The sequence below is a fragment of the Haliotis rubra genome, unplaced genomic scaffold, assembly GCF_003918875.1.
Source record: "Haliotis rubra isolate DU_JTF1 unplaced genomic scaffold, ASM391887v1 Scf399, whole genome shotgun sequence".
NCBI lineage: Eukaryota > Metazoa > Mollusca > Gastropoda > Lepetellida > Haliotidae > Haliotis > Haliotis rubra.
The window spans coordinates 732,023-753,927 of record NW_025767078.1 but is presented as its reverse complement, the minus strand read 5'-3'; the positions used below and the strand labels follow the sequence as shown (position 1 = coordinate 753,927).

General features: G+C 38.9%; 1 protein-coding gene across 1 annotated transcript; it reads right to left on the bottom strand.

Moving 5' to 3' along the window:
• Positions 1-702: 702 nt before the first annotated feature.
• LOC124287027 (transmembrane protein 272-like) lies at positions 703-12,963 on the bottom strand. The gene is made up of 6 exons (XM_046723485.1): positions 12,840-12,963; positions 9,439-9,493; positions 8,957-9,001; positions 8,674-8,733; positions 3,056-3,256; positions 703-2,017 (listed from the first exon to the last, which is right to left on the bottom strand). The coding sequence occupies exons 2-6, from the start codon at positions 9,443-9,445 to the stop codon at positions 1,839-1,841; spliced, it is 492 nt and encodes a 163-aa protein (XP_046579441.1). The 5' UTR covers positions 9,446-9,493; positions 12,840-12,963; the 3' UTR covers positions 703-1,838.
• Between the last annotated feature and the right edge of the window lie 8,942 nt (positions 12,964-21,905).

The following is a 21,905-nucleotide window of genomic DNA, read 5'->3' as shown; positions in this document are numbered from 1 at the left end:
AGGAAACATCCAAATGTTGATCAGTACTTTTACACAAAGAGTCCGTGATATATATTCCCAGGTCTGGCATGACTCACTTTGCACATCCACATTTTTAAAGAATTACTCGACTTTCAAATCATTATTACAGCCTGAACTATACCTTACAGCAGTAAGTGATAAGACCTTGATTCGTGCATTCTGTAAACTATGTATTGCATTGCATTCGTTTAAAGTAAATCTACTGAGACAAAACAAATGTACTAATGAAAACACTGCTGTATGCACAAGTTCTAATCTAGGAGTACTCGAAGATGAGTACCATGTGTGATTTGTATGTGAAAGGTATGCTGATCTCCGAACAAAATATTTACATAGTATCAATTACAAAAGTCTATCTGTTCTCAATACAAAAAAACATTCAAGCCATAACTTCTATCGCAATTTTCATAAAGCATGTGTTTTTCTTATCATAAAGATGTACATATGTTCTTCCTGTCACGTGTTACGGCTATGTCGTCACAATCAATTGAATGAATTGAAGTGTTGTAAGATGAATTGTAATTATTCGTTGCGCTCTTGGATGCGCCCCTTTCTCATCCAACAAAATTATTTCCTCTGACTCTATCCTGTGCATCAATTCAACTCCATAGCTTCGTAACTTTGTGTCAAATTGTAATTATTTTGAGAAAACATTATTACAGAGAACACAAAAGAAGTGCACTAAAATATACATTTCATTCAAAAAATAAACACGTATACAAAACCAAAATATCAAAGACGAAATTAAACACGACATATGCAATACTATCAAATACTATTTAATGTCCGAAGTGGAAAAAGGGCTTTATAAATGACAAATGATGATGTACAAATATGCAACAATAAGCACAAGAAAACACTTTTGCGATGTAAACATGACACATTCATGCTTAAACATAGCCAGACACACAAGAAAATGCAAAACTATTCTAAACCTCATTTGACCACTTCTTGAGTTACTTGGTAGTGTATGTAATATCCTTGAAGCTTAAAGTCAATTATGGTGAGTTTACCTTCCGCCCGGCCCTCATTGTTGTGTGTCCTAAATGGAGCAAGTCTAGATGTCCAGGCTGAGGCTCCTGGTCAGCTTAAATGTGGCTGCTTGAAAATGATATTTCTTTCGAGACAAAGCGTCAGTCTATGTATCACTGAGTGAGTGAGTGAGTTTGGTCTTACGCCGCTTTTAGCAATATTCCAGCAATATCGCGGCGGGTGACACCAGAAATGGGCTTCACACATTGTACCCATGTGGATAATCGAATCAATTATGGATATTAGTGAGTGAGTATAATATAATAATGATGAGCATTTATAAAGCGATGTATCCATCCTTTATATGTTATCGTGGCTTTTAGTTTTCATATTATGTATAAACAATATTCTGTTTTTGGTTTAGAGTACCAGGATATCTGTAGGTAGGGACAGTAAAGTAATCCAACAGTTCTTTACAATGAGATGTGGTAATAAATAATAAATAAATAATTTATTGCTTTTCCAGGAACACAATAAAAATAGCCATCCAGCCAGAAGTCCTAACGTAACACATGGACTAAATTCACCCTTAGAAGAGGGTTGCGTGCCTCTAATCTGGAAATAGCAGCATACCCTTGCAAGTATGAAACCTGCTTTCACAAACACATAAACCATATCCCACATACTACAATTTCTCATGTATGAAATTGAACTGGTTCGAGTTCCGACGGCGTTGTAGCCATGGGGCATGTCTTCATGCAGTATATTTAACAAAGTGTTTCAAATATTTTAACCGTCATGCCTTTTCATGGTACAAGTCAAATACCTCACAATGGTGTGGTCGACTAACGTCGCCTGCAGCAGCAGGCAACAAAGCATACCAGGAGGACATAAACTCCGAGCAGGATGTAGCCTGTCGTGATGATCCAGAATGCAAACACGTAAACGAGTTCTTTACAGTAGTTGTCGGCAGTTTTGTCTGTTGGGTTGTACTTGCCGTAGAGGCCGTAGACCCACACATTGCCTGAAATTGAATCACTGCATCAACCGCTGGATGAGGGGATTGGGGCTGCAGAAACGGGATTGTAAGAAACACGCCAGTTATTATTGATTGATCTAGTTTTATGACGCTTTTAGCAATATTCCAGCAATATCATGGCGGGGAACACCAGAAATGGGTTTCACATATTGTACCCATGTGGGGATTCGAACCCGGGTATTCGGCGTGACGAGCGAACGCTTGAACCACTAGGCTAACCCACCGCCTCAGTTATTAACAGTAATGAGATCTATACGGTAAACTGTATGATGAACAATTACCAGTGTATTGACACTTGCCTCCCAACACACATTTATCCTTTTGGTAGCCCACTCAGCTCAACGTGTCTTCACATGTTTATTGTATTCCAATCTATTAGTCCAAGAGATGCAACTATATTATTCACACTTTGCTAAGGATCAAATCATGGATTCAATAGAAAACTATCATGTGGGGTCAATTTTGGTTTAATCATCTAAGCTTATCGTAAGCATGGTCCTAGGTTTCAGTATGTCATTGCATCTTGTGGATCCCATACCTGCTATTGACAGGTGTTGTTTATTTGCCAATGACTAGTTCCATGATTTGCAAAATGGTTGATTGGTGCCATGAAAACCATTTTTATGGTTACTCATGTAAGAAGTGCATAATGTTAGAATAAAAGGGCTGTCTGCCTAAAGAGGGGTTACCATATTATTATTTATCCAGTTTTGAATGTATACAATTTCATATTGTAAATCTACGTTTAAGTAAAGTTGTGAATTTTTGTGATCTGTATCAAAGTATGAGTAGTATATTTGCAGGTCAGACAAACAATCTATTACAAAGTGTTGTCATAGTAACTTCATGTCTTTATCCTCTGTCAACTTCTTAATGACAGTCAAAAGCTTGATTCATCTCTATCGATAAATCGACAAATGATCTTAAACATGGCTGCGGGTCTATCCCTGTATTTAGTAACACATGAAATACATTTAATTAATTTTGTAGGATGTTTACTGTTTGTAACATCTTCATTTTTACCTGCAATAAACCAGGAAAGCAGGAAGAGACCAAGGACGCCATTGACAACTAGAATAGGCAAGGGAGGGGTTCCTGAGTTGCTGCTGCAGCACATACTCTCCAGATAGCGCACTCCAGTTACGAGGATAGCGAAGGCTCCAGCTACGATCAGGTAGATACAGATGTACTTTTGAGCAGGGCAATCGTCTATGTGGATGGCTCCTGGAATTAATTAACATTATTTGTTGCAGCAATATCACGACGGGTAATTGCGGTTCTATACAGGCCATGGGCGCATAGGTCCCGGGAAAGAAAGCCTGAAGTAAGCATAAAAAGTGACGTGAAATTGGGTTTAACGTCGTGCTTGAGAATATTTCGCTCATATGACGACGTGCATGCGTGTGTATGTGTATGTGCGGCTGCTTGTAATAGCCCAGACTGAAGCTGGTTTTATAGTGCTAGCCCACTGAGATACCATGCCGCAGTGAAGCATGAATACCCCACTCAGACACATTATACTGACTCCGAGACGACCAGTCCTTGTTGTACCCATTAATGCCGAGCGCCAGACAGGGACCAACAAGTGCCATATTTTAACGTCTTTTGGTATGACGCGGCCGGGGATCGAACCCGCGACCTTCCGCTCTCCAGTGAGCATAAAACCTTCTTGTGTGTCTGCGTATGCGTAATTTGTGTGTTTGTTGTGTGTGGTAATTGTTCGTTTTGTTTGTGCGTGTGGATTGTTTGTGTTTTGTTTGTGTGTGTCGATTGTTTGTTTTGTTTGTTTGTTGTGTGTCGATTGTTTGTTTGTGTGTGCGTTTGTTTGTTTTGTGTGTGCGTTTGTTGTGTGTGATTAATTTGTTTGTGTTTTGTGTGTGTGCGTGTGCGTTTGTTGTCTGTTTGTTTGTGTATGTTTGCGTGTTTTTGTTTTGTGTGTGGCTTGTTTTGTTTTGTGTGTGACTGTTTGCTTATAATGTGTTTTGTTTGTGTGTTGAGAGAGAGGTGGAGCAGCGCTACGTGTACATGTACGCCTACGCGTAAGCTTAAACGTACACATCCGTGTACACGCTACGAAACTTCAGTGGCCGTGAGTAAATCTTACGTGTACCGGTACATGTGCTGGTATATGTAAAACGACTTTGGATTGGTCAAATGTTCCGACTTAAACAAGTCTGTAACACGGTTACAATCGTGTGAACTATGTGTAGCAGTGCTTTTATTTTTAGTGCTAAATCAAATCACAATTCATTTCATCATGTTTCATAAATATCATTAAATGTTAAATGTTGATTTGTTCCATGTTGTCCGAGTCTTGCCGTTGAATGCCGCCTCTGTACATCTTCACCTTTTCCTTCTGTTTCATGTAGCCTTGTCAATAAGGATTTCCATTCACTTCTTCTCTATTCTTAGTCAGGTAACCCATTCTTTGGGATTTTCCCTTTTCTATTAATAGGTCACATCAAAGATTTCCTTTGATGTGCTACCTACTTTCGAATTGACTATTGTGTCCTCTGACCTTACTTCCTTTGGCCACCTGTTTTCATCCTCACCTACTTGCTGTTGCTGAGCTGGAAACATTCATTCCCTTCTCAGGTTTGGCCATTTTTCTAATCTGTTTCCATCTGCCTCTTTACTTTATAAATCCCTATAAAAAGGTGCAAAATGTTATTGCAATAATAATAGTATAACATTAAAAGTAATATTTAATTGATAATTATATAAATTTAGTTAAATATATTAGTTTACAATTAATGTAAATTATAAACATGGCTGAAACCACGTGCTTTCATTTTTGTTCAAAAGTGCAATAACCTTATCCTGGTAGTTAAATTGATAATATATTTACTGTGATATTTAAAACTATTGTTAAAATTTGTTAAAATTATTTACTTGATTTTAATTTTTATGACTCCACTTGCTGTTGCTGAGCTGGAAACATTCTTTCCTTCTCAGGTTTGACCTCAGCAACAGCTTCATTCTTCATTGAATAAAATTCATTTCATCACCATTGCCTTGTGTCGTCTTGAGCAGCAGACCAGAGCCGAACACGGCTACAAGCAACAGCAAGTAGAGTGAGGTGGAAAACAGGTGGCCAAAGGAAGTAAGGTCAGCGGACACAATAGCCAATTAGAGAGTAGGTAGCACATCAAAGGAAATCTTTGATGTGACCTATTAATAGAAAAGGGAAAATCCGAAAGAATGGGTTACCTGGCTAAGAATAGAGAAGAAGTGAATGGAAATCCTTGTTGACAAGGCTACATGAAACAGAAGGAAAAGGTGAAGATGTACAGAGGCGGCATTCAACGGCAGAGACTCGGACAACATGGAACAAATGAACATTTAACATTTAATGATATTTATGAAACATGATGAAATGAATTGTGATTTGATTTAGCACTAAAAATAAAAGCACTGCTACATATGTTAGTACTGGTGGCAAATATAAATCTTTTGGCTGCCGTGGAAGATAACGATGGTCTTTTGTTTCTTTCTGCTTTGAAAGAAGATGATACTTTGTCCGACAGATATATCAAATGACATGAACTCAATGACGATCAGTGCCGTAAGTGCTTCAGATTTACTAGAGAAGATTTATTCACACTTAAAGAAACCCTACTGCTACCTGACCTATTCTACTGCTCGAATCGTACAACTTGTTCAGGCATTGGTGGTCTGTGCATTCTCCCTAGAAGACTCTCTTACCCAAATCGGCTTGAAGACTTGAAGCACTTTTTTTGGCAGATCGACTTCAGAATTGTCGCACATTTTAATACTGTTTTAAGTTACATTTATGACATGCACAGTGATTTACTAGACAATCTGGACAAACCTTGGATATCATATGGTCATGTAGAAGATATGTCTCGATCCATTGAGTACCAAGTTTCACCTCTCACTAACTGCTGGGGGTATATTGATGGTACTGTGCGACCGATATACAGGCCTCAACAAAACCAAAAAAACTAGTTTTCAATGGACATAAACGTGTACATGGTTTCAAGTACCAGAGTATAGTAACACCCAATGGAATGATAGCCAATTTTTATGGCCCCATTGAAGGCCGACGCCATGATGCTGGTAGGTTGAGAGAAAGCGAGGTTGAAAAGGAAATGTCAGAGAATATGGCAACTCGAAACAATGATGTGTTTTGTGTATATAGTGACCCAGCGTATCCAATTTCACCTTACATAATAGCGCCATACAGAGGGGACGCGATAACAGCTTATCAAGCTTCCCATTCAACAAGAGGTCAGCTGTCAGTCTGTGTTGAGAGTGGACTTTTGGCAAATTGCTCACACTATTTGCATTTCTAGATTTCAAGAAGAACCCAAACCTGTATTTGCAGCCAGTTGGTAAATACAACAAAGTTGCTGCTATCCTTACAAACTGCCACACTTGCCTGTATGGAAGTAAAACTAGCTCTTTCCTTCAGCAAGATCCACCATCAATTCAAGAATACATACACACCTAAACTAGATTATAACTCTTTGAGACCTGTGCTTTCATGTAGAGTGAGTGAGTATGGTTTTACGCCTGCTCAAATCTTTCTCTCTCAAGTTTCAGTTCCTCATTCCTCACATCCAGTTCTTGTCTTCTCAGCTCTGCCTCCTCTGACTTAGTATTTAGGTAGTCTAGTATGCTTTACTACTTCTTCTCCTCTAGTAGGGGCTGTCTCATCCGAGTGATCTGGATTTAGAGAACACAAATACATATTTAAGACCATACATGTCCAAGAAAGAACAAAACATCGATAAACCATTGTTACTTTGCATAATTGTACCTTAAATCAGATGTTTCAGATTTTACTTTTTTAATATTCAGGAAAGATGCACTAACCTTTACTCATACCCTCCATAACCCTCTTTCTGATTTCTTTCCCTTTATTCTCAATCGCAATTTTTTAAGACTTTTCCTCCGCACGATTCCTATCCTCTTCCTTCTTGAGTTCTGTTATTTCGTCCAAGACAGAAATCTTTTCATCATATTCTTCAGTGTTGCCAGAGCTGGAAAACAAAAATTCTTATCACAGGTGTGATATTGTAATGATGTACTAAACTTTAAATATCGAAAAGGATTACTCTAAGATTTCCTATTTAATTTAACATGAATTAATTAGTAATTTCAAATTTAATGTAAAAGTTTTCATCATAAGTGTCCTTGTGAAAACATGCAGCACTCGTTTTACAACAGCTTCTTTTGCATTTTTCAAAATGTATTGCGTTGATGCGTAGATTTAAAAAGAAATAATATTAATATATGTAAATAGATTTGGGCTGTTTTGTTATATTAGCGGCGGATTTTAACCGATCTACGTTATAATTCAAATTGTATAGCCTATAATAAAGGCTATAGATTAAATGCATATGATGATTAGAATCTGATGTTAAATATTATTTATTACCTTTTCAAATCTTCCGCAGTTTTCTTTTGAATTGGTCTAACATCAAGTGCGTCCTCTCCTAACTCGCCTAGCATCGACTTTGAAGTCTGACCGTGTACTTGTCAAGTTGTCTGCTGCTGTTTGCCATTTTCCCTTGTCTTTGAACGGGTTGGCAGCCAACACTTCCCTCGGCAATTTGACATCGTCTTTTTCAGAAAACCTGACTTGCTTTTGCGTTGTGCCATACTGAAATACGAAATTATTCATAAAGACACATGTCTGGAGCATACTATAATGATAAATAATTAATATTAACGATTCTAATGATGACCTGCCTTTAGCGATAGGTTAAATCTCGAGTCTAGAATACTGCAAAAACCCGCGTTATATTTCACAGAAACTGGTCACTAATTTATTACTGGATGATACCTTGATACTTATTTTAACACACTATCTTAACGATACAACAGTCTATTCAGCTGTTTTGTTTAAAACAAGCTCACAAGTTTTCACTTACGTGTATCCTTCGAAGTAGGCGACCGCGGGAACTTGTAGGATGACAGGTCAGCAAATAGTGATGACGTAATACACAGGTATTTAGGGGAATACCCCCGATCACACGTAGGCGTACATGTACACGCAGCGCTGCTCAACCTCTCTAATTTGTGTGTGCGTACGTGTACGTGTGTGTGTGTGTGTGTGTGTGTGTGTGTGTGTGTTCTCTCAAAACAAATTAGTCTTCTACCTCAATTAAACTTATAATTAACCGATTGTACTGAATGCACGAATCTGTCAAAGCAGACACGTCTTTGGTTTTAATCAGGTTCTCATGATTATAAATATAGTTCTGGACATAGTACATTTGCATCATTTGTTATGAATGATGGAATGTTGAATAAAATGAGATCTATACTTTTCTACTTGTCTTTCCAGATGTCTGATTCATAACGTTTATAGCTTTAAGTCCAATATTTGTTCAGATCAATATAAAAGAATAAAATAATATACATTATCAGGCATAATAACCTAATGCGCCCTCAGTCCCTAAGTAAAGTGCGTAATGCGCAAATGCTTATTGTATTTGTCACGTGTTAATCGATGTGTACCCATTACCTTGATCACTACCGATGAAAGAGGGACAGATACTCTAAACGCGGTTGAAAAACAAACAAAATTCGAATAGAAAAGGTCCGATCCTGACGCAGTAATTGGATCGGTGCCAACGATGCGGTCGGCACACGAAACACCTCACACTTACCCACTGATATCATGGCGATTGGAAGTATAGTACCTATGACGTTGCAAATGACTGAGCCTCCTGAAAACAATTTGAAAAAATTATAAAAGTATAATATGAGATGAATAATAAAATAAGTATATTGATTTTGAATATTACTGATTATACATATCTTGATTCCGATTGGAGAAAATTATGTATAATAATTATTGTGAAATAATATGCAAATTCGTATAAAATCCAAATTCATTATTATTCCGAAGTATACTTTGTGAAAACGTCGGTGATTAGAGTCAAGGCGTACCTTTTCCGCATTTTTCAGAGACCGTATTACACGAATCGAAGATAGCTGAAACATACATATTAGGGAATAATAGGCTTTGAAGAATATGTACAAAATAGGGTGTGTTCTCATACTAAGGGGAGGGCGTGGGGGTAAGAGAGGACCCGACGTCAAAGTGCTGCAGGTCGTGTCTCATGGGTACATATTTACCCGAAATTGACATACTATTGCTGATGATATTACATGCCACATACTTTATGCTAACAATACCTGTATAAACACGTTTTAAATATTCTTGCAGGTAATTTAGTGGGTGAGTGAGTGAGTTGAGTTTTACGCCGCTTTTAGCAATATCCCAGCAATATCAAGGTGGGGAACACCAGAAATGGGCTTCACATATTGTACCCATATGGGGAATCTAACCCGGGTTTTCGGCGTGACGAGCGAACTCTTTGACCACTAGGCCACCGCCCCCTTGATTTAGATAAGAACGTTGTACTTACAACCCATGATTCTTGTTTAACAGTATCGATCTGTGGTCAACCTCTGTACTTGAAGCTGAAATAGATGAAGTGGCATGTATATAGCATCAGGGTTGTCAAGTCAATGCATGCCTAAGTAACTCAATAATACCATGGTATCAGTTGCAACTCGTCTATGTGAGTGGGGGTAGAAATCATGTTTTTCCTCTTCTGTTGCCTTGCCATCAAAGCAGTTTTTAAGACCCAGTGTGTAAATTGAACTTAATGGAGTGTCATCTTTGAAATGTCTGTACAAGTAAACTATGAGGTTGCATACAGTAACGAGAGAGATCGACGGATATTATGACATTTTTAAGATTCCGCGGTCTGTCTATCTGTGTTAGTGGTATTACGAGAGAGTTGTCAAATCTATTTGGAATTATATATACATGATTTATGACTTCATACGCACAAGAATGTCCGGGGTTTCTTTTCAATAATTGATTCTGGTCATTAAAGAAGAAATACGTGTTATTGAACCTTTTTCAAAATTAGACAATTCCTGACAATTATATTGGTATTTCGCCAAATGTGCGTTTGACACCCAAAATGCACGCATAACCCTTATAAAAGAAGAAATACAAATTGTATTTATGTGTCACATGTACTTTGACAACAAATACATGAAACGTGACTCATACAACATCACTCATTAAAAACACACACGGAGCTCATATAGTTATCATGTAGATTAATAAGTATATAAAAGTGATAGTGTACACATTGCATATTTAATTGGTACTATGACAACTTGTCATTCGTGGTTGAGAAATTACAGATCACTGGGATATTGTTAATGACATGAGGTGAGGTGAAACTGGGTTTTACGTCGTGCTTGAGAATATTTCGCTCATATGACGAAGTGCATGCGTGTGTATGTGTATGTGTGGCTGCTTGTACTAGCCCAGACTGAAGCTGGTTTTATAGTGCTAGCTCACTGAGATACCATGCCGCAGTGAAGCATGAATACCCCACTCAGACACATTATACTGACTCCGAGCCGACCAGTCCTTGTTGTACCCATTAATGCCGAGCGTCAGGCAGGGACCAACAAGTACCTTATGTAACGTCTTTTGGTATGACGTGGTCGGGGATCGAACCCGCGACCTTCCGCTCTCCTGGTGGACGCTCTAACCACTACACCACGGAGGCGGTCTGTTAATAACATTATAATTATTATTATCATTATCACTGTTGTTGCCGTTGTTGTTGCTGATGATGATGGTGTTTATACATAATATATAGAACAAGACATACACTACTTTTCAAACATAATTTCTAAGTGAGTGTTTTATTCTATTTCCCCTGAGTCTGACTGCCTGAAAATAAAATGTAATAATACCGAACCCTGATGCTTCTTTCTGAAAAGCAATACCATGTGAAACTCGCTTGTATCTAATATCTCACATCTGGAAAATAAACATGGAGTTTCTTCAGTCTCTAATTTTAGTGTTCTGTTTTCCTTGGGGAAATAAGTACATGTGTATTGTCTCGCTGTTGGAAAATAACAGCGAGACTATTTCACAATCTTCTATTTCATAATGCAATATTTCGCTTTTGTTAAAATAGCCTCGTGATGAATCCAAATACAACATACAAAGTTGTATACAACGCTTGACCCCTTCCTATAAGCATAATATATTCATAGCTTTCCTCCATGGGAGCCGTGCCAATTTAAACTTGTCAGAGAGATACATAAGGTACTTGATCTACACCACCTGTTATCAGACTCCATTTCTGTGGAACCCGCAACCTATGTTGATTAGGTGGCTGATTCTGTCTAGTGTCTCACTTTGAGAGCGTGGGTTCGAATCCCGGTGGAGTTGGTTGGTTGGTTGGTTGCGCACTCAACATTATTCCAGCTATATGGCGACAGTCTGTAAATATTCGAGTCTGGATCAGACAATCCAGTGATCAACAGCATGAGCATCAATCTACGTAACTGGGAGCCTTGCCACCCGATCCCGTTAGTCGTCTCTTACGACAAGCATGGGTTAGTGAAGATCAATTCTAACCCAGATCTTCACGAGTGAATCCCGGTGGGGACCCTCACCTACAAAAAGTACTATAATCTGTTTTTAAAGAGAAAGCGCAATCCTAACTAACACATATGTTACCGTTGACCACTTTCTAAAAGACATTCTATTGTCATATTGTTCTTTCACAATAGGGGCGGTGGGTAGCAATAATCTTGTGATATTAAGAACGCATATCATGTAACCTCATGTGCTAAAAGTGGCGTAAAACCAAACTCAGTCAGTCAGTCAGTCTGTCACTACGGTTTAAGAAATATATAATATGAATAATATCATAATCTGACAGTAATTTTGGACGCGACATTAAAAATCCATTTCACTTCAAGTCCCTTATCCACACTGTCATCTGCACGGCACTCTGCTCTCAGTGGCGGCGGTGGGGTAGCCTAGTGGTTAAAGCATTCATTCGTCACACCGAGGACCCGGGTTCGATTGCCCGCATGGGTACAATGTGTGAAGCCTATTTATGGTGTTCCCCGCCGAGATATTGTTGGACTATTGCTAAAGCGGCGTAAAACCAAACTCACTCACTAAGAGGAACATAGACGGACGCTTTGTCTCGAAAGAAATTATATCATTTTCAAGCAGTCAGATTTAAGCTGAATAGGAGCCTCCGTCTGGACAGTCTAGACTTGCTCCACTTAGTAGTTCAGCTTCGCACAACCACGAGGGCTGGGCGGAAGGTAAAGGATATGGTTCCTTGTGTTTGCTTAGTATTTGGCTAATGCAAAACAACCGAGAAAAGCATATATACATTGTCAAAAGCTCTTGAGAACAAACACCTGTCATGGGCGTTTCGCTTGTTGTTAATGTTAACAAATACTATGAATGAGATTCTAGTCACTGTGCTGCCGAGGAGTTTGTGTACACGCTTGTGCACGTCGGGTCAGTGCGTGCGCCAATAACTAGGTCGTGGTTCGATATGTACAGACCCTTGGGATATTATTCAATCTACAGGTATGCCTGTCTCACTAGGCTGGTAAATAGAAGGATTTGCTGCTACACACAGGTGTACACATACACGAAGGCATTCATACAGGCATATATGAACACGAAGGCATACATACGGGTATGTTTATACCTGTACTTTAATCTATACACACACTGATGGTATTGTTCTTAAGCGTTCAGCGGCTCTCACCTAACCTGCACTCTCTCTATCTCTCACACACCCTGCCCAGCCCAACGACTTCCAACCGAGCGTAACCTACCACCACAGCTCCCCACCCGACCCCACCCTACATGCACACAACAACACTTATATATACATACATGCACGCATGCAAATCTACAGCACAAACGCGACACACTACACACAGATAACACTTTGTAATACACACAACGTACCTGCTACGTCAGCAACCGTCGTCGACAAGATATAAATACTCTCACAATGTCAGTATGTACTTGTAAATATATCCAGACTTTCAAACCTTCCATGAATCATGGTAATCGTTGCAAAATATCCTGTTGCAAGGACGATGTGGACATGTGGACATGTGGACAAGGCGATCGTTACTCCACTGTTAACCTCAAGGTTTGTTGTGTTATGGTTGATTGAACAAGGTCAGAGCAGGTATTTTCTGTTCTACCTCGCCGTTGCTTCAATTACGCACCTTGTCGACATGTCTCCAACTTCCTGTTTACCCTAGATACGCACTTATCAACTTTAACTTCCCTTTGGCCGTCTCTGTAACAAAACATCGATCGATACCGAACAGCTAACTATTGATGGATGAATGGCATCGACTTGCGACATCTTCTGCAACTGTGCCGCCTACACTCCGTTATTGTGGCATCATTCTTGACATGTATGAACGAATCGATACGTCATTTTTCAAATCAATCGTAAAGGTATGCTAGTTTTATCACTGATTTGCCTTCATTTTATACACGTGAAGATCCGGGTTAGAATTGGTCTTCACCAAACCATGCTTGTCGTAAGAGGTGACTGACGGGATCGGGTGCTCAGGTTCGCTGACTTGGTTGACACATGTCATCGTATTCCAATTGTGTAGATCGATGCTCATGCCGTTGATCACTGGATTGTCTGGTCCGGACCGTCGTCATATAGCTGGAATATTGCTGAGTGCGGCGGTTGGGGGTGTCCTAGGTCATTTTGGGTCAGTTTGGGTCATGCTGAGAGTGCAAACAAGAAAATATCAATGGGTGTTTTTTTTGTGACGAAAGCTCTTGGAAAAAATAGTCTGGACCAGACAATCCAGTGATGGGCATAGTGGGTATCGCCCTGAGTAACGTGTCGTCGTTTCCCAAATACGTAGATCGATCTACGATCATGTTAGTATGCCTCTCTCATCAAATCAAGTCAACGAGCCCGGGTCCCGATCCACAAAGTGTTCGTAACGTTACGACCTGTCGTAACTCGAGTTTACCGTAGGCTTACGCATGTCGTAGCGCTACGAACGCTTTGTGGCTCGAGACCCTGATCACGAGATCCCAATGACCGTCTCTAACAAGCATGGCTTGCAGAAGGGCCTGGATCTTCTTCGCTTCACAGAAACAATGTGTGTATGTCGATATAAGTTTATCGATCCTTTCTTTATGTTATCTGTTATGAACCTGCCGAGTAAACAGCAACCCTTCTCAGCTCCAACCCGTCAAACCACATTCCTGAAGCATCTCTGTTCACCACGCAGAGGCTGGCTCAGCATTACCATAACAATAAGAAAAGACATTATGACAACGCCCTTGGTTTTTTCCTAATATTTGAAAACTGTGTTGATCAGTTTTCCAGGTGTACGGTTTTGTATGTCGTGCTTCCTTTCCTATCCTGTCGTGGGTGAGTGAGTGAGTTGGATTTAACGTCGATTTTGATAGTATTCCATTTGTTTCGCTGGGAGGAAAGTCTACAGTGACCCCGATATCTCGAAACAAACTTTTTTACTCAAATTCTAATTTTAACTCAGCTGCGTTTTTAAAATACAAAATCCCAATCAACTTAAGTATTCTATTCACCAAACTCAAATTGTCTACAATGTTTGAGTTTAATATCGATTTCAGTTCATTCTGGGAAATGCGTTTTCTCAAATTTGAGTAAAAGCTCTAACCTAAGTCAAAACTCAGACTTAACTTTGTTTCGAGAAATCGGGGCCTCAACGCTACCACTTAAGCAACACAGACGAGCTCGGTGTGATGTTGACGGGGCGAACAAGGGAATGAACCGAATGAACCGACGGTATCTGGCGAATCCCAGTTACCTAACGAATGAGTGAGTTAGTAAGGTTTTCCACCGCTTTTAGCAATATTCCAGCAACATCACGGCAGGGGACACCAGAAATGAGCTTCACACATTGTACCCATGTGGGGAAGTCACAGGTAAAATGGGCTACGCTGTCAGTAGGTAAGACTTACGAGACTGTTGATGGTATCTCCATGACGACAAGTGATTGTACTATCTTGACTCGACCCAGCAGTAAACCAACAAGTCTATTCGTAGCTAACAAGGCCCCAGCTATTCAGTTCCTTTGTATATAGGCTTTTGTTGCGATTTCAATGTTTGTTTGAACATATTTTATTCAGTATTGAGAAGAGATTGCGCACACGTTATTCAACTTATTAAAGCCCGCTCTTGACAGAATTACATCGAAAACATACATGTAATGGACAATTAACAGAGGCAAGACATATTATACATTAATTGAATGGCTTACTACGCACAATGAATTTATGGACTTGACTAAAAGTATACTATCCCCAAAAGAAACGCATAGACCAGAAATCTGTTGCGAAAATGTTGTATTTTCAAACATGAATAACTCGTCCACAAATAGACTTTAGAGCATGAATTTTTTACATCAGTTTAGAAGAAGGAAATGTCTATACAACCAAGTGGATAATTTTAGATAACGGAGACGATGAGCGCGATTGTGACGACGTAGCACGGCAAACCGCAGAACATTAGTCTCATTAACCTATTCAGACAATGACCTATTTTCAGCCGATCAGAGATTTTCTCGTGTGAAAGTAAAAGACGCACACATACAACTATGGTTACACTGAAGTCAATTCCTTGTTTCATAAGGAAGTGGTATTTACAAGTAATTTTAATTTTAAACTTTAATAACATCGTATTTCTATATTTTATGGCGAGGTGTAGGCAGCATGGCGTTAACTAAGACGTCACAGACTGCCCTGTTTGATGAGGTCGAACAATGATTCACGAATTCATCTGGCTCATTGGTTACACGTGTTACGTGTTTTTGCGCTTATTCAATGCAGTTTTGTAATGCACAATGTGATTGATATAATATCAAGTCCGTACCAGACCGCCAAACTTTTCTAGCGGCAGAGCCTCGTTTTGAGATTTCCACGATTTCCAGGTTTCCGTTTGTCAGAGCCCGCTGTACGACAAGAGCACGCTGCACGAATCGTTTGCAAAGGATTAGAAGGAGCGTAGTGTTGCAACATACACTAGTGCTCAGATGTATCAAATAATACTGATTAATATTTATGTATCCAGTTGAATGAATTGGTCTCTCAAAATTCAGGACTGGTTATTGTACGAAGTTGCGTAATAAGACGAAACCCAGTCAGCAGGAAACGAGACTCTTGTATAATCAATGTATTGACTTGTCCCGACGTCGGGTCTCCTGGCTCTCAGATCAATCTCTCTCAACCTGTTCCGTACAGTTTGACCGGATATCATCCGACGTCCAGGCACACTAGCTGCTGGGCTCTCACCCGTGGCAGTACCATCATGTAGTACCGGATGTACCGATCTTGGGCTGCAGTGGTGACTCGAGGTCATTTTAAAGTCATTTGATAATCGCACTGAAAAGCATTAGGTATTGACAAGCAAGAGGCTATTTAATAATTTCACAGATTTGATCGCAGGACAAGCCTGCAAGGTTGATTGTGATATTTGTTTTCATGAAGGTGTGTTACATAACGAGATTTTAGATTCGGTGATTACAGATAAGGAAATTCTTTCTGCTGTCCATTGTCTGAAAAGCAACAAAGCTTGTGGGTTGGATAATATAGTGAATGAGTATATTAAGTCATCTATTGACGTTATGTTACCTGTATATGTAAAGCTATTTAATTTAGTTCTTGATGGTGGTGTAATGCCTGAGTCCTGGCTTCTAGGTATAATTAAGCCTATTTACAAAACAAAGGGTGTGTTGGGGACCCGGATAATTATCGGGGTGTCACTTTTAAGCTGCTTGGGTAAACTATTCACATCCATATTAAGTAAACGGCTCCAAGCCTACTCTGACAGCGTTGGTGTCATAAGCTCTGCGCAAGCGGGCTTCAGGAAAAAAACTACTCCACCATTGATAACATTTATATCTTAAAGGCATTGATTGATATATACCTTAATCAAAATAAGAAATTATACTGCGTATTTGTTGATTTTAGTAAAGCCTTTGATACTGTGTGGCGCTGTGGCCTTTGGCGGAAAATGGTTGATAATGGTATTACTGGAAATGTTTTAATGTTATAAAAATATGTATCAGCATATAAAATCATGTGTTTCTCATAATGGCAGTACAACCCAATTCTTTCCTTGTAATACGGGTGTTAGACAAGGCGAAAATTTATCTCCATTTCTGTTTGCTCTTTATTTAAAATGATTTGGAATATTTTCTTTCAAATAACGTAATTGGTTTGAATTTGTAAATGCTTATGCACTAAAAAGAAATTGGTATATTCATTAAGCTACTGGTAATTCTTTATGCTGATTATACAGTACTTTTATCTGAATCTCCTTCTGATTTGAAACTTTGTTTGGAAACTTTTGATGCTTACTGTACACGACGGAAACTAACAGTAAACATTTCTAAAACTAAAGTTTCGATTTTTCCAAAAGAAGCAGTAAACTTAGTACATTATTTCTTCTGCAGAATACTGTTTTAGAGGTAGAAAAACATTATGTTTATCTTGGTGTACTATTCACAAGCACTGGTCGCTTTTGTAAAAGCCATTAAACGGCTCTCTGACCAATCTTCTCGTGCAATGTTTGCTATATTTAGAAAAATTCGCTTGTTAGATATACCGGTCGACTGCCAACTTAAACTTTTTGATCAACTTGTTAAGCCTATTTTATTGTATGGTGCTGAGGTGTGGGGCTACGAAAACACTATTCAATTAGGACGTATTCATTTGAAATTTTGTAAATACATATTGAAGGTAAAAACAACCCCAGACTTTATGGTTTATGGTGAACTTGGAAGATATCCACTTAGTATTTCTATCAAATTGAGAATGTTATCATATTGGTGTAAATTATTATTATCTCATGGTAAACTATCAAAAGTAATGTATAAATTAATGTTCAATTTGCACAATTCTCAGGCAATGCTAAATATCCGCTAATAGCGGAAGTAAAATCTGTCTTAGAGAATACAGGCTTTAGCTACATTTGGCAATTACATGAATTTCAGAGTACCCATTGGCTGGTAAATAATGTTAAAACTGTACTCGTTGATCAGTTTCTACAAACTTGAGAGAAAGTAAATCACAATCATCGAAAGGCCTATATTACAATATGTTTAAGGATAATCTTTATATTGAAACTTATTTGTTGCAACTTCCTCTAGATTTACGTATTTATACTACAAAACTTAGAACTTGTAACCACAGACTCCCTATTGAAACTGGTAGATGGCATAAAATTGATAAAGAAAATAGATTGTGTACATCATGCAAGAGTAAAATTGGGGATGAATTTCACTTTATATTAGAATGCAATGAGTTAAACGAAATACGAAACAAATATCTCCCTCTATATTATTGTAAACATCCCACTGTGGACAAATATATTTCACTTATGTCTATCACATACAAAACCAATACTTGTTAAACTTGCTCTTTTTGTGAAATGGGGCTTGCGTACGCTCCGTTAATGTAGTATGTATTTGTTTCATTGTTTTGCACATGTATTTGTTTTTCTCTATGTCATGTATATGACTCCTATGAGAATAAACTTTGAATTGAATTGAATTGAAAAAATAGGTCTGCCTAAACGGGGACGGTCATTTGTTATACCTGATTGGTTGTAACGAGCTGCAAGCCGTCATATCGTGCTCAGACTAGCATTCAGACGCCTGGCAACAGAAGATTGGTAATCTCCAGCGTGCATTCTTTCAATGGCGATGTTCCGTGTCGCAGTATCAAGACGTGGCGTAGTGAATTCACCTTGAAACTCCTTCAAAACGAATGCCGATTTCCGCAAGTAATCTGGATTTTATAGCCAGACAGTGCATGCTCTTTGCTGCACAATTTCAACTGGAAGGTGATTTTTGTTGCGTTGTGGCGATGCGTTTTTAATCCTTGTAAGAAATCTCATCAAAATCAACATTTTCAGGTAAAGTCGATTTTTCACTTGTGCGATTGTGTAAAATCATGTTATCAACACTTTTGTTACATATTTTGACGATTGTTTGAACACAATAGGTAATTAATAGATTGTTTAAAATACAAAACGCCTATGCGTTTCTTTTTTAGGGAGAGTATATTTTCATTATAGTTATAAAATAGTGTCATATCTAAGCTAGGTTTCAAAGCTATGTATCAAATCAAACCGGCAGCTGACATAATTTGGGCATTTTAAAAGAAATGATTGGCATCTTCCACCCGAGCATCACAAAATCAAGCTATACTTTCAGATACATTGACACGAAAAAGATAGGCATTTAAAGAACTACATGAATGTCTTAACTGAATGTGTAGCATATTAATCATAGCAATATTCCAGCAATATCACGGCGGGGGACACCAGAAATGGGCTTCACATGTGGGGAATCGAACCCAAGTCTTCGGCGTGACAAGCGGACGCTTTAACCACTAGTCTACCCCACCGCCCAAACTGAAAGTTAGTCGGGAATCAGTTCGTAAACGAACTGCATGTGAAACCAACAAACGTCCAAGGAATGTGATTAACCATTGTATTATATATTATATGATCAGCTAAGTTTACACATTAATTCAAATCACTTGAAAGGTATTAAAGTGTAAGTACAAGATAGTGTGTCAATAACTGTATAAAACCTGTGAAGATCCGGGTTTAAATATTGATCTTCAGTAACCCATGCTTGTTTTAAGAGGTGACTAACGGGATCTGAGGTCAGGCTCGCTGACTTGGTTGACACGTGTCGTATCCCAATTGCGTATATCGATGTTCATGCTGTTGATCACTGGATTGTCTGGCCCAGACTCGATTATTTACAGGCCGCCGCTATATAGCTGAGACATTGTTGATTGCGACGTTAAACAACAAACCAACCATCTAGTATAAATTCAACTGCAGAATAATACAAAAGTATTAAATTAAGTATTATTATAGTAATAAGGACGGAGATGGTAATACTCCGTATCCAGGAACCAGGCTGCTCTCACATCAGGTCAACGCGGAAAACGAACTCGCTCATTATTGTGTCAACAGTTGAAAGCAAGGTCCAATCAATGAGAACGTAGCTATAAAATATTATAGGAGTGCTTCCTTAAACCCGTTAAGATACATTCTTCAGCTTGATGGCGCGACACATTATTGACTAATAACGCTATCGGTAACACGATGGATATGACTGAAGGTATCAGTATAGTAATATAAACATTATCTATAGTATCAGATAAACTATTTCTCGAACATGGCGTCAAGGCGAATAAGTTTGTCAGTATCATACTCGAGCTCAGTTGTTTTCACTTACGTGGCAAACGTCTCAGAGTGAGTGAGTCAGTTTAGTTGTACGCCGCTTTTAGCAATAATCCAGCAATATCACAGCAGGGGACAATAGCTCCTTGTACCCAACAATTAGCGGACCTCCAGTACTGCCTTACTGGTAGCTAGCTAAAGTCACAAGTAGTGAGTGAGTGAGTTTAGTTGTACCCCGCTTTTAGCAATAATCCAGCAATATCACGGCAGGGGACACCAGAAATGAGCTTCACACATTGTACTCGTGTGGGAAATCGAACCTGGGTCTTCGACGTGACGGGCGTACGCTTTAACCAATAGGCTACCCCACCGCCCCCTATCGTCTCAGACCTCCACCACTCCAACAATAAGCTGTTTACTGTAAAAAGCGGCATTAAATCAAACTCATTTACAAATTCACTCATTCACTAACTTAAAAGAAAGTGCCTCTGTCCTCTAAGATACCCTAATGAAAGACATTTAATTGTACATTTCCTCTGATAAGAATACAAATCTAAACCTAGAAAATATAATTCCTCAAAATAGTTTAAAATACAGAAAATGTAAACGACAGAGAGTGCATCCTTGCTGTAGACCAAGCAAGCAAGCATAATACTCAGATTATGTGTTTCCATTATTGCAGACATATAAACATCTGAATTTACGTTACGTTCTCTAAACTCTAGAGTTTTTCAGTGTATGTCTATTCAATTTCATGCTAAAATATCAATTTACTTCTACTTACCAAATAAAACGGTTGCTTAAAATCTACAAAAACAATAAACTGTACCTTTTAAGCGTGTAATGTGTTCCTATACGTCAGTAACATATATTGTCGATATGGGAATGTGTACGTTCGTTTCGCAACCCCACTGTTACTTTTCTCCAAGAATATCTGAATCTTCGGGGAAGTACCCATCTGATAAGAACACATCGTCATGAAACTGCGCTCATGACTGTTGTAGCCCAAGCACTTGGAAAGCGACCTGTAATTAAATCAATAATTGGTTCAACATTTTTCACAGTCTCCTCGTTCATCTTTTGGTTTAGAAGATAGGTACAGTGTTCCAGAATCGTGAACTAGTGTACCGTGACTGGTGAAGGACCTTCTCGAAATACTGATTGAGTTTAGTTTTACGCCGCTTTTAGCAATATTCCAGCAATATCACGGCGGGGACACCAGAAATGGGCTTAACACATTGTGCCCATGGGGAATCGACCTTCTCGGCGTGACGAACCTTCGAAATACTGATTTAAAAAAAAATGTTATAGTCATGTGTATTGGCTGTTGATGGTTGCTGGAATTGAACATAAAATCCATAACGTTTTGACGACATTCTTGAATCTATTTCCGGCTTTTCTTTAAAATGAGACGAACCGCATTTATAAGTTTACATTTGATGTTTCCTAAATCAGCACCTTTGTGATCAAACCGATCAGATCTGTTTTAGTATTCCATCACTGTTCCGCTGGATCTGAGATACTAGCAAGACTGCCGACACCAACTCTGAAGATCAGAGTTAGAACTGGTCTTCAGCAACCAATGCTTGTCGTAAGAGGCGACTCGCTGAGTTAACGTTTGTGGGGTAATGTTGAGTAACGTCGCACTCAACAGTATTCCAGCTAAATCACGGCAGTCTGTAAATAACTGAGGTTGAACCAGACAATCCTGCGATTGATATTATGAGGAACGATCCATAATATTGGTGTCAGTGGGGCACGATGACATCATGTCAACCAAGTCACCAACCTGACCACCT